At 41.3% G+C, this 12,733-nt stretch overlaps 1 protein-coding gene across 5 annotated transcripts in view; it reads right to left on the reverse strand.

Moving 5' to 3' along the window:
* LOC136884336 (uncharacterized) overlaps positions 1-12,733 on the reverse strand; it is a 291,392-nt gene that overhangs the window by 97,315 nt on the left and 181,344 nt on the right. For all 5 annotated transcript variants that reach the window (XM_067156442.2, XM_067156440.2, XM_067156441.2 and 2 more), the window contains one exon: positions 10,445-10,675. In XM_067156442.2, coding sequence (XP_067012543.2) covers positions 10,445-10,675 — 231 coding nt within the window. The remainder of the gene's footprint in view (positions 1-10,444; positions 10,676-12,733) is intronic.

Below are 12,733 nucleotides of genomic sequence, written 5' to 3' on the forward strand. Positions count from 1 at the left end.
TAAAACTGCAAGAAGTATTAACGAACACACAGGAATATGCTTATTTTCAAATTTACAAACACAATTTCAAAGTGAAAAATACTATTCTCAACGTATTTATTTATCACAGTACAACCCGCTTACAAGGAAGAGAAATTTCGATGATGATTTAAGTACAACATGCCAATTGTTTAAAAGGTGTCCTCCTTCATTTGAGACCGCCTATCAGTTACAATTATGTTTTACTTGCTAAAAAAAATCTACATCGACACTGTTCGTAGAGGCCCAAATGCACAGAAGTGCTGCCAAGGCAAAGGAAGGCCTGCAAAACATTTTTTTCTTCAAGTTTTTGATTGCAGAATCGGCACATCAATATAGGCCATCTGTATCCTTACATAAAAATGTCCCGATTTGTGACTTTTGGCATGCTGTTTGATCGACACTTTGCTTCTACCCATGGCTAACAGACAATAAAATAAATCGCTACCGTACTTTTAAACAGAACTATTACTCAACACCAATGCCAAGAATAACCGACTAAGATCAAGGGTCAACACACAAAGAGAATGAACGTGGTGCTTGAAAGTGTATTTGCTGTTTGATTGACTGGTCTTTGCAGTGCTCTTTAGCCAGTGAAAGAAATTTCACACATTGAATGATTTAACCCTTTGGCCTACCATTACTTGTGAAAGGAAATATTCCCTTGCATACTATTTATTTTTTCGTCACTTTAACAAATTTGATTAATCAAATAGGCTACATAAGAATACACAAAGCAAAGTGGGCTTTTAGCTCGTCTATAGTAACAGGAAACCAATGTTTTTGTTCGTAAGTATTACTGGCTTCAAGGGAAGCAGATAAATTAGCAAGAAATGTAGAGGCATAGACATTGGTTTCCTTAGTAACGTGATCTCAGAACTGTGGGGATAGAAATTCATTCCCTAAGTCCATTTCTTTCGGATTATTACCCAACCCCCTCCTCACTATAGAGTGAATTTCAAAAACTGGTTTACATGTTACAGAAAGAGGCTTACTGTCAACAAGATCATAATTCCAAGTATCATTTTACTAGACTTCTCAACGGGCGAGTTGGCTGTGCGGTTAGGAGCGCGCAGCTGTGAGCTCGCATCCGGGAGATAGTGGGTTCGAACCCCATTGTCGGCAGCCCTGAAGATGATTTATTTTCCGTGGTTTCCCATTTTCACACCACGCAGGTGCTGGGACTGTACCGTAATTAAGGCCACGGCCGCTTTCTTCCCATTCCTGGGCCTTTCCTGTCCCATCGTCGCCGTAAGACCTATCTGTGTCGGTGCGACGTAAAGAAGAAGAAGAAGAAAAAAAAAAACCAACTAGACTTCTCACTCGCTCTTGTTGCATTCTGGTTTTGTCACGTAGTTTCAATTGGCACTATCATCTCAGAATTGAAATCGGAATCACTTTCATCCATCACTATTTTCAAGCCAGTTACGAATAAACTCATCTATGCCGCGCTTGGATGCCGCCATGATTGTTTACAACGAGCGGCAAAATGAGGTGCTTTTAATTTTCCGTATTTCAGCTCAGAGTTACTATTTACACAGAGAAAATAGCTTCAGGTATCATCTGACATCAATCGGTTAGGCTGCAAAACAAAGAGAATAAATCTCTCCGACCAGCTAACTGCGATAATGAACTTATAGATCTTTCGTGCACCAAGACGGAAGTGTCCGTGAAAGCATGTTACCGCTTTACCATCGCAAGGGGCGCCGAAATAATTATTTCTCCTCAAATAAATAACAGCATTTATATCTTATTTTTAAGAAAATGCATCGTTTTTAAAAATATATATGTTTATTTCGTATAAAACTGAGAGTTTCGCATCTATTTCGCATAAATCGTATAATTTCGCATTTTGAACCAATTTCACATTTTATTGCGAATTCAAAACCGCTAAAAACCACCCGTACGAGTCATATACGATGAAGGCACATACACTGACAAAGTTTCGGCATATTTCGCATTTATCGCAAATGCTAAAAATCACAAACTCTAACAATGGGTCAATGTCATCTAGCCATTTTTAATGTTTTTCATGTAGAATAGGACTTGCTGTTAAAAAACTGTGGTTTAAAATGGCAAATGCTTTGTAGAATCACTTATCAATTTCATATGAATTTCTTGTACATAAGCTACACCAAATCATAGACTTTTTCAATCATATACAAAATAATTTTAGACGCACCAAATAATACTGTATTTTTTCAAAAAAGACATGTTATTTGTATAGTACAATGGGTCAATGTTATCTAGCTATTTTTAATGTTTTTCGTGTAGAATAGGACTTGCTGTTAAAAGTATGCCAAGCATACATTCTTTACTGATTCTATAGCATATTTTTACTTTTTTGAATGTTCCTTGCTATTAAACTTTCAATGGCTGATGATGGCATAGTGGATTGCCGAAATCGGTCCCAAAGATGTATTTTACAATAAGTTAAATAAATATGTGATGTTCTAAACAGACCATTATGATAATGTATTGAATAGGTGGAACCTTTAGCTTTACCAAGCATTGTAAAATCTTGAGTCAATACGGACAAAAAATGAAGTTTTTAATACTAAACACCAGACTCAGCGAGCAGGGTAGCTAAGCGGCTTGTACGAAAAGCTCCCGTCGCCGACCTAACCCTGTTGTGGTGGATGCTTTTCAGCTTCGCAAGGACGCTTGGTCTTGCTGAGCCATATGCTGCACTGCCGTAGTCTAGCCGGGAACAAATATGTGCCCTATAGAATTGGAGGAGCACCGTGCGGTCAGCACCCCAATTAGTGCTGCTAAGGAACTTCATGATATTCAGCTTCTTAGTGCATTGCACTTTTAACTGCCGCACGTGTGGCTCCCACGATAATTTGCTATCGAAAAGAAGCCCAAGAAATCGGTGTCAACAACTGGAAGAATGACATTTCCTAAATAAAGCTCAGGTTGTGGATGAAGAGTACGGAGCCGACAAAAGTGGACAACAGAGGACTTTGCGGTGGAAAACCGAAAGCCATGTTCTAAGACCCACTGTTCCACTCTCCTAATAGCTTGCTGTAATTGTTGCTCTGCGAATGCCATATTACGCGAGCTATAGTGCAGAGCAAAATCTTCCACATAGAGCAACAGTATTACTGCTTAAACAGGAGCAGCAACAATACCGTTTATGGCAATCGCGAATAGAGTGACACTAAGGACCAATCCCTGTGGAACCCCATTTTCCTGAACGTGGTATTGCGAATATGACCTCCCTACTCGGACACGGAATAGACGGAGGGACAAAAAATTTGCAATAAATACTGGCATGTGACCTCAGAATCTCCACTGATGCAGGACTGAAAGGATACCATACCGCCATGTGGTGTCATAGGCCTTTTCTAAGTCAAAGTAAACAGCTACCAAATGCTGTTTGCGGAGAAATGCATCCTGGATAGAGCTTTCCAGGCGTACCAAGTGGTCAGTGGTCGAGTGAGCGGCTCGGAAACCACATTGGTACTCGGACAAGAGTCCTTGTTTCTCCGGACACCACACAAGTTGGCGACTTGCCGTCCTCTCAAATAGCTTACACAGGCAGTTTGTAAGACAAATCTGTCTGTAACTTCCTGCATACTTACGATCTTTGTCAGGCTTGAGGACAGGAATGATTATGCCCTCTCGCCACTGAGACGGAAAATCACTCTCTATTCAGATACGGTTGAACACATGAAGGAGATATAGTAAACTATCACCACTAAGGTGTTTCAACACCTGGTTATGGATGTTGTCTGGGCCAGGAGACGTGTCTCCTTGCAAAGCGCTAAGGCGTTGCAGAGTTCCCACTCCGCAAAGGGCACGTTGTAGTTGATGACGTTCTGCCTCCCGCTTCAGAGCGAGGAAATCACGATGGTAATTCCCGGAGCCAGATACATCCACGAAATGACTAGCTAGATGGTTAGCAATCAAGAGTGTGTCAGTGATGACACTGCCTGCAATGGAAATTCCCGGTACAGAAGATGATCCTTAGATACCCGAAATACGTCTAAGCTTAGTTCACACTTGAGATGATGGAGTATGTGACATCATAGACGACATCACTCCCACGAAGCCTTCTTACTTTGGCAAATAAGAACTCGCACCTTAGCGCGGAGTTTCTTAAATGTTACTAAGTTGGCCACAGTAGGCTGTCTACGGTAACATTTATGAGCGTGATAGCATTCTTTGATAGCTGCTGCTATTTCTTCATTCCACCAAGGAACGAGTTTTTGGTGAGGAGTCCCCGAGAAGAACGGAATGGACTCTTCAGCAGCAGCAAGAATAACTTGGGTGATACAAGTTATTTCCTCGCTGACGGTCTGCCTGATATTGTCGTTAAAGTCAGCTAGTGACGTGTACTTTGCCCAATCAGCATGTTTAAGAATCCATCGAGGGGGAGCCTCGACGGAGTTTTGTTTCAACAAAGTAAGGATGATGGGAAAATGGTCACTGTCACAGAGATCATCATGTGTATTCCACCGAAACAGCGGAACCAACGTTTGGCTGCACAGACTTATGTCTATGGGAGAATATGTGCCGTAACGTACACTGAATTGAATTGGTTCCCCTGTGTTCAAAATACATAAATCCAGCTCTGTTACTAATCTTTCCAGCTCTCGTCCCCGGGGGCAAGGCGTCTCAGAGCCCCAGATGGGGTGATGGGCATTAAAATAACCCAATAAGAGGAAGGGAGGTGGAAGTTGATCTATAAGATCAGTGACATCATTAATGTTAAGAGGCTGGCCTGGTGGAAAATAAACATTACACACTGTTGCTATGACAGGCAGCGGTATCCGCACCGCAATTGCTTCCAGTGGGGTCCTTAGAGGTACCTCTTCGCTATCAAGTATCAGAACGGACAAAAATACCCACACCACCAGACGCCCAGTGGGCATAATATCGTTCTGTCGAGTATAGTCTGAAATTTCTCAAGACCGTATGATGACCTGGTCTGAAGTTTGTTTCCTGAATACAAACTATACTCACTGCGTACTCACTAATGAGTTGACGTAGCTCAGCAAGGTGCCTGTCATAACCGTTACAATTCCACTGTAACAGAGCCATAGTGTGTGTGGACTTCTGAGGTTTAGGTTAGAAGCAGCGTAATGCTACCTAACCTACACTCACATCCCCATCCGAAGATGGAGATAAATGCTCCATGTGTATCACCCCGTCTTAAATTTCTTCGATGTAGTCCGGGGGTGGGGTTTCTTCCTACGAGGGGAGTGCGCACGTTTTCCAGGAGGAAGACCCGTTGGCGCAGAATCAGGCCCTCCAGGTGGAGGGCGTGAGGCCCCATTTGTAGGAGAAGTTGAAGAACGCCTGGTAAGGGCGCTCTTCTTCCCCGCCGTCGATTCTTGTTTAGACGAGCTGGGAGGTGATTTTCCCAGCCCTGGTCGATGGTGCCGCCTTCACCGGCTTAGGCGCAGCTTTCACTGACCTCGTTATCATGCTAAAGTCTAGTGTCTTAGCCGGTGCATTCAGAGAATTAAACTTAGGGCGCGCTTCCTGGTAGGAAAGACCATCCAGGATCTTGATCTCCTGGATCTTCTTCTCACTCAGATAGGTCGGACAGTTCTGATCTCGAGGAGAATGAAGACCAGAGCAGTTAGTGCGCTTGTATGGATGTGTGCACTGCTCCGTGCCGTGAGCTACTTTCCCACATGTACCACACACAGACTGATTCGAACAACGAGATAACATGTGTCCAAATCTCTGGCATTGATAGCATCACATAGGAGGCAAGATGTATGGCCTCACATCGCAACGATAGGTTATTACCTTGACTTTCTCTGGCACCACTGACAATTTGAAGGAGACTATGAACGCACCCATAGCAACGTCCTCACTGTTGACTTTGCGTGTGATACGCCGGACGTGAGCCACGCCACGGTGCTTCATGTCTTCCATCAATTCATCGTCAGTGTTCAGAACGAGATCACGGTGGAAAATAATTCCACGAACCAGATTCAAGGTTTTGTGCTCTTCCACTTTGACGGGGATGTCGCCAAAGTGGTCGCACTTAAGCAACCGATCTGCTTGGAGAGCAGTGCTCGTCTTCAGAAGCAAGCCAATATTGTGCATTTTCTTAAGGTCCTCAAGTTCACCGTATACATCTTCAATGTGTTGATGGAATAAAATAAATTTCACCAGCTTGAAATCGTGCCCATCAGTTCTGGTAGCAACCAGGAACCTAGGGAAACTGGAACCCAGACTAATAGGCTGCACTTGTTCCCAAGGGGTCGCCCTCCTTACGGAATCAAAATTTTAAGACTTGGGTAGCGAACTACCCGACAATGTTTAACAACCCACTGCTCCGAAATATAAGACTTTAGCTGACATTTGTTTTAGAAAGAGAGTGATCTGCAAATAATGCGCTGATACTTCTATAGACCCCAGTGCAAATGTTTTTATATTTGTTGTCTGGTGTTTAGATACCTTTCAATACACTCTTATTAGCGGTATGTAATAAGCCCCAGCGGAAAAGAATTTCGTAGTCGTTCTCTAGACTTTTTTCATGCCTTTTTATACCCTCATCTTTAGAAATGGTAGGTAGCCTATATCTTGTACTGTACCGTACATGCATGACGTAAAATAGAGGGATTACATACAAATTACAAAATATACATTTAATGTTAACCTAGTCAATACTTACAATACCACATTTTGTGGTTAAATATTTATAAAAGATAGAAAGGTTGTGAACATGTTTCGCCCTTCTTAATGGGCATCATCAGCACAATGGATAACCTTAAAACAAATAATTACAACTGAGAACGTTTACAATTATTGGTCATATAAAACTGGAATGAGATGTTGTGTTGTTAAAAGTTATTTTCGATATCATGATTAGAAAGTTTGACGCGAATGTTACAAACACAAGTTAAAACTATTGTAGTACATTTTTACAATATTGTCTAAAAAATGTATATCGGCATTCGCCTGGAATTGAAATGGATCCTCTTCTTTTAATTTTTGGTGAAAGTCAATGTTATTGTCATGTTCACCACCAAGCAGATTTGAAGAAAAAGATATGTAAAAAAACATATGTTCTTATTGTAGAAATTAGGTCAGGAATGAACAATTGGTGTTATTTTTTGAGTTAAATTGGTTAAAACACTTTCAGGTGAGAATACGTTGAAATGGAATATACGTTGAAAATTTATCCGATGTACAAGTTGGAATGGTTAACGCTATAACAGTAGTCTTCCAGATTGTTGTGTAAATCTCAATGGTTAGAACTGCAAAGAAATATAAAAACGTATTTAATGTGTATGTATAAATAATGTATGTGTTTGTACAGTGTTATGGGTTACGTAAAAATGGACACTTACTCGAATGCCGTAGAGTGTGTTCCGGCCTAGCTTGGCCAGACCACCTAGTTACTCGCTGCCACTTTAGGACAAATAGCAGCACCCTTCAGTGTGTAAATATTTTGTTGCTTGTGTTTCTGTTTTGCCTATGTTTATAAGTATATTTTGTTGAATGATCAACTCATTTTGGTTACTGTACATGAACTCTGTATGCCAGTGCCTGTGTGATATTTGAACTGAACTCTCATGAGGGCATATCAGGCAATTTAATTCGGTTGAATCATGGTGATTCAACGGTGGGGAGCATGTTCTGGCCTAGCTTGGCTAGACCACCTAGTTACTCGCTACCACTTTAGGACAGATAGCAGCACCCTTCAGTGTGTATTTATTTGAAGGCCCTCAGCCGGAAGTGGTGTGGATGGAAGGGGATGAGAGACTGTTATGCTCGGGTGCCTCGAGCGAGAGGACATGAGAACATGTGACTGACTATTACCGAGGGCATCAGCCCATTAGTACACAGTATTATGTATTAATAATGTTATAAGTGTCGTAAGTGTAATAAATGTTGTTATTTAATCAAGTGAGTGATTTATGTTCATAACAGAGTGTCTATCTTGTTCTGTTATTAGCGTTAGTCTGACTGGCGTTCTGCTACGCGTATTGTATGGGTGTGGCGGAGGTGGGGGACGGGTTGAGGGAGGGAACAATTGGGCGGAGTAATATGTATTGGTATTGGTACGGGAGGGGGATTATTTGGAGGGGGAACTGTAGGTTTAGTATTCGGGGGGGATAAGTGGAGTTGTTGAATTGACAACTTTTAATGTATGCAGAATTTTCTTTTAATTTGGAATAACTTTTTTCAATAACTTTGGTATTAATGTGTATAAAGAACTCTTAATCTCCGTGTCGTCATTAAGGTTGCGATCATTATTAAATGTTTTGTCCAGATAAATATAAATATTTTCTAATTCATTTAGTAGTTTTCCCTTGTTAGTATTCCTTATTATTGTCACATCTTTTTCTATTGAGGTAAAATGGTGGCCCGTTTCCTTGTTCATGTTCACAACCTTTCTATCATTTATAAATATTTAACCACAAAATGTGGTGTTGTAAGTATTGACCAGGTTAACATTAAATGTATATTTTGTAAATTGTATGTAATCACCGTCGTCAATACGGACCAAAAATGAGATTAATGACTTGTAAAATAGAGGGATGTCGGAAAAAAACATATGAAGTGTTTACATATCCCTATTGAATAGTTCTGATTCGTGTATTCAATAACATGTTTTCTCGCTTAACACATTATCTCTTCTCGTCCCCTGCAGAAACGTCCAAACGAGGGTTTACTGAATAAACTAACCTCTAAAATGAGTCATCCACTATACGCTGTATCACATTCTTACTTACATTCAGTACAGCATCGGGATGTACGGCCTCACATCGCAACGATAGGTTGTTACCTTGACACTCTCTGGCACCACTGACAATTTGAAGGAGACTATGAACGCATCGTAGCAACGTCTTCACCGTTGACTTTGCGTGTGATACGCCGGACATGGATCACGCCACGGTGCTTCATGTCTTCCATCAAGTTATCGTCAGTGTTCAGAACGAGATCACGGTGGAAAATAACTCCACGAACCAGATTCAAGGTTTTGTGCTCGAGTAAATTTATAATACCAATATAATTGGTCCGTTATTGGACATTATCAATTTTCCAGCTAACTCATTCATGGTTTCCAGCGTTTTGCCCCAGTGTGCTAATTGAGCTCATCAGTTGGTGCCTAGCACACCTACCAAGACACATGTCTAGTTATACCATGGAGGCCACTGCGTAGGCTACCTGGAGCCGCTGGCAGTGCCAATGCACTATGAGAGACTTTGTCTCATTTTCAAAAATTGATGCCTGCCTGGCCATCAGATGATATAGATGTTGATTCCCATAGGAAACCTGCTGGTGGCTCCAAGTAGCCTATGCAGTGCCCTCCACGGTATGCACTAGCCATGTGCCTTGGTAGGTATGCTATTTACCAACTGATGAGATCAATCAGCACACTGGGGCGAAATGCTGACAACCATGAATGAGTTAGCTGGAAAATTTATAATGTCCAATAACAAACCAATTATATTGGTATTATAAATTTACTCGATTCCCTATGGGAATTAACATCAATATCATAACATTAAATTACGCGATCGTTTATTTCAACCACTATTTCTAAAAAGTTAAGTACTACTTTCGGCCACGTTATTTACACATTTATTACCAAAACATATTCTCTTTCACTTTCAAATTGTGTTTACAGAACACCAATCGATGAGTATTACTAATCTACTCCGACATCCCCTTCGAGCCCGAATGTCGACGAGAGAGCTCGCTAGTGCACATAGCGCGGAAACTCTACCGAAGATGATGCTCCTGTATTTACTGTAAATGTATTTTTCTTTGTTAATAACGTTGTTTATGTAAATATGTATTATATATGATTGTACAGCAGTTTTTATTGTGTATATTCATGTCCTTTGTAAGCATTTATATACCTTTCATTTTAGATTCATATCTATTGTACATAGCTCAGATCGTTGTAATTCGGCGTTATTCTGTTGCTGATCCTGAATAAATAAATAAATAAATAAATAAATAAATAAATAAATAAATAAATAAATAAATTAAAAAAAAAAAATAAATAAAATGTCTATAATGGAAAAATAACCCATGCTTAATCGCTCATAACAAGGAATGAATCAGTGATAGAGTTCTTGCTGTAACCAAAGGATAATACACAGTTTAATGCAGGAATTTTTAAGGGACAGAGAAAAGCTGTCGGTACAATGGAGTTCTTGCTATATGCCGTACTCGCTAAAGCGGGCTTCTACTGTATAATGCTTTTTTTGTGTGAATCTTTTAGGAAATGCACTACAGCAAGTAAACCTTTCACGGTTGTGAATTCTCTCTATAACGGACTTCTGCTGTATTATAATAATGTTACTGGGTTTGCATTACAATGACTACTGTTACGGTTTTCAGGGACCATAAATTATGCGAGTTAAGTGAGTTCAAAATTGACAAATTGTTTCTCGTAAGTTTGATCTACAAGAAAGCGTAGGGAGAGCTGTATACTTACTGGAAACTGGTGACTGCCTCTGAGTGTAGTAGCCGGTGGAATACAAGGACTGTCGCTGCCCACTGTAGTTGTTGGAGTATGGCGAGTACCTCTGAGTGTAGTAGTTCCGGACAGGTCCTCCTCCAGTGTCGGTCCGATACCCATTCGCTAAACTATCGTAACCTCTCCAAGTGTAATCACTGTAGTAGGGCTCAAATCTCCTGCTGTACTGGCTGCCACGAGGATACACACCTGTAACCCGAGCATGAATAAAGCTCTTCAGTCTGTCAATACCAATTACAATAAAATTCATTTTCTAATAAAATACCTGAAAATGAAAACATTTAACAACAGATTATTATTGATTTAAGCCCACTAAGGAGCGCTGGTGACTAGTTCTTCCTCAATGCTCTTCTTTGTTCCCAATATCTCTTGAGCCCTGCTGATAATTTCTCCTTTCTCTCCGGTGAAAGGGGCTTCCGACTTCTAGGAACTCTAGGCGGTGGGGTCCAAGACTGTACTGTAGCACAAAATTTGGAACGATCTTCTATATCAATATCTGAAATCCCAGCCGAATCCAAGTCCTTCTGTACTTCATTAAGCCACAAGCTTCCAGTCTTGTAGCTTTTAACCAAAGAAAAGATCTTCTTGGTAAGCCTCTTGCTGTCCATTCGTTGTAGGTGTCCATAGAACTTAAGCCTCCTACGTCGCATGCTGGTATTGGCTGATTCTAACTGTCGATACAGCTCAGAGTTCGATTTAAGTCTGTAGGTTCCATCTGGGAGCAATCTCGGTCCATGAATTTTCCTGAAGATACGTCTTTCGGCTTTCTCTAGATCATCCATGGTGCCTTTTTTGTTCATCAGGAGGGTCTCTGAGGCGTACAAAAACTGTGGTCTGACAACAGTTTTGTAATGACAGATCTTAGCATTTTTCGAAATGCACCTCTTATTATAATGGTTGTGGGATAGTTGGTACGCTGCATTGAGTTTGTTACACCTTTCTAGGATGGATGTACCGTCTCTACCATTGGGGTGGACCCATTCACCAAGATAGCGGAAGCGACTGACTTTCCCAATCGTTCCATGTATGGTCGTCAAAGGGGGGTTACCGGGATGCCGAGTCTCAAAGTACTTAGTTTTGTCATACGATATGTGTAATCCAGCCTTCACCGCTATCTCGTGCAGGGCTTCAATAGCAATGACAGCATCCTTAGAGTTGTTGGTTAGGATTGCAATGTCATCTGCGAATGCTAGGCACCTGATCTCAATCTTTCGAGTCCCGGCTCCAATGGCAACTGGTTTGATTTCTAGATCCTCAGTGTACATTCCCAGTGACTTTATCAAGCACTAGATTAAACAGAATGGGTGAGAGGCCATCACCCTGTCGTACTCCAGTTTTTATCTTGAAAGTCCGAGATAGTTCTCCCCTGAACTTCACCTTAGATGTTGTATCCGTAAGAGTCTGTTGGATGAGGGTGCGTGTGTTGTAATCAACACCTCGTTCTTGCAGTACGGAGAAGAGTGTCTGGCGGTCGATGGAATCATAAGCTTTTTTAAAGTCGACGAAAACCACAGCGATGTTCATACTCCTTACTTGTTTTAGTTGGAGAATGGTTTTTAGGTTGAAGATCTGCTCGGTACAAGACCGTCCCCACCGAAATCCTCCTTGATATTCACCACATTGGCTTTCTACATTGTCCAGTAAAATCCTTGACAGCACTTTGTATGCTACTGACAGCAGAGATATCCCTCGGTAGTTGTTGACATCACTGTGGTCACCTTTTTTGTGTAAAGGGTGTATGATAGCTGATTTCCAGTCATCAGGGATCCTGCCAGTCTCCCAGCAATCGATCAAGATCTGGTGTATGGCCTCTGTGATCTTATTTTCACCTGCTTTTAGAGCTTCCGCAATGATGCCATCTTCCCCGGGTGCTTTGCAGTTCTTAAGATGTCCGATGGCATTAGCAACTTGCTGCATTGTTGGTGGGTTAGATGGGAGGTGTATCTCTGGAGGATCTTCAACAGGTAATCTTTCCGTGGGCTCTTCGCAATTGAGCAGCTGCTCAAAGTAGTTTGCCAAAAGTTCCACGTTCTGGCTGTTGCAGGTGACCAACTCCCCGTCTGTATCTTAAAGTGAAGACATTGTGGTTTATAACCTGAAAGTTCCTCTTTGAAGGCCCGATAAAAGTTTCTGGTGTTGTACATTTTGAATTCTTCATCTAACTTCTCCAGTCTTGACCGATCGTAAGATCTTTTCACACGTCTGATGGTCTTACTCGACAGTTTCCGCATCATTCTGAAATTCTCC

The sequence above is a fragment of the Anabrus simplex genome, chromosome 12, assembly GCF_040414725.1.
Source record: "Anabrus simplex isolate iqAnaSimp1 chromosome 12, ASM4041472v1, whole genome shotgun sequence".
In the NCBI taxonomy this organism is placed as follows: Eukaryota; Metazoa; Arthropoda; class Insecta; order Orthoptera; family Tettigoniidae; genus Anabrus; species Anabrus simplex.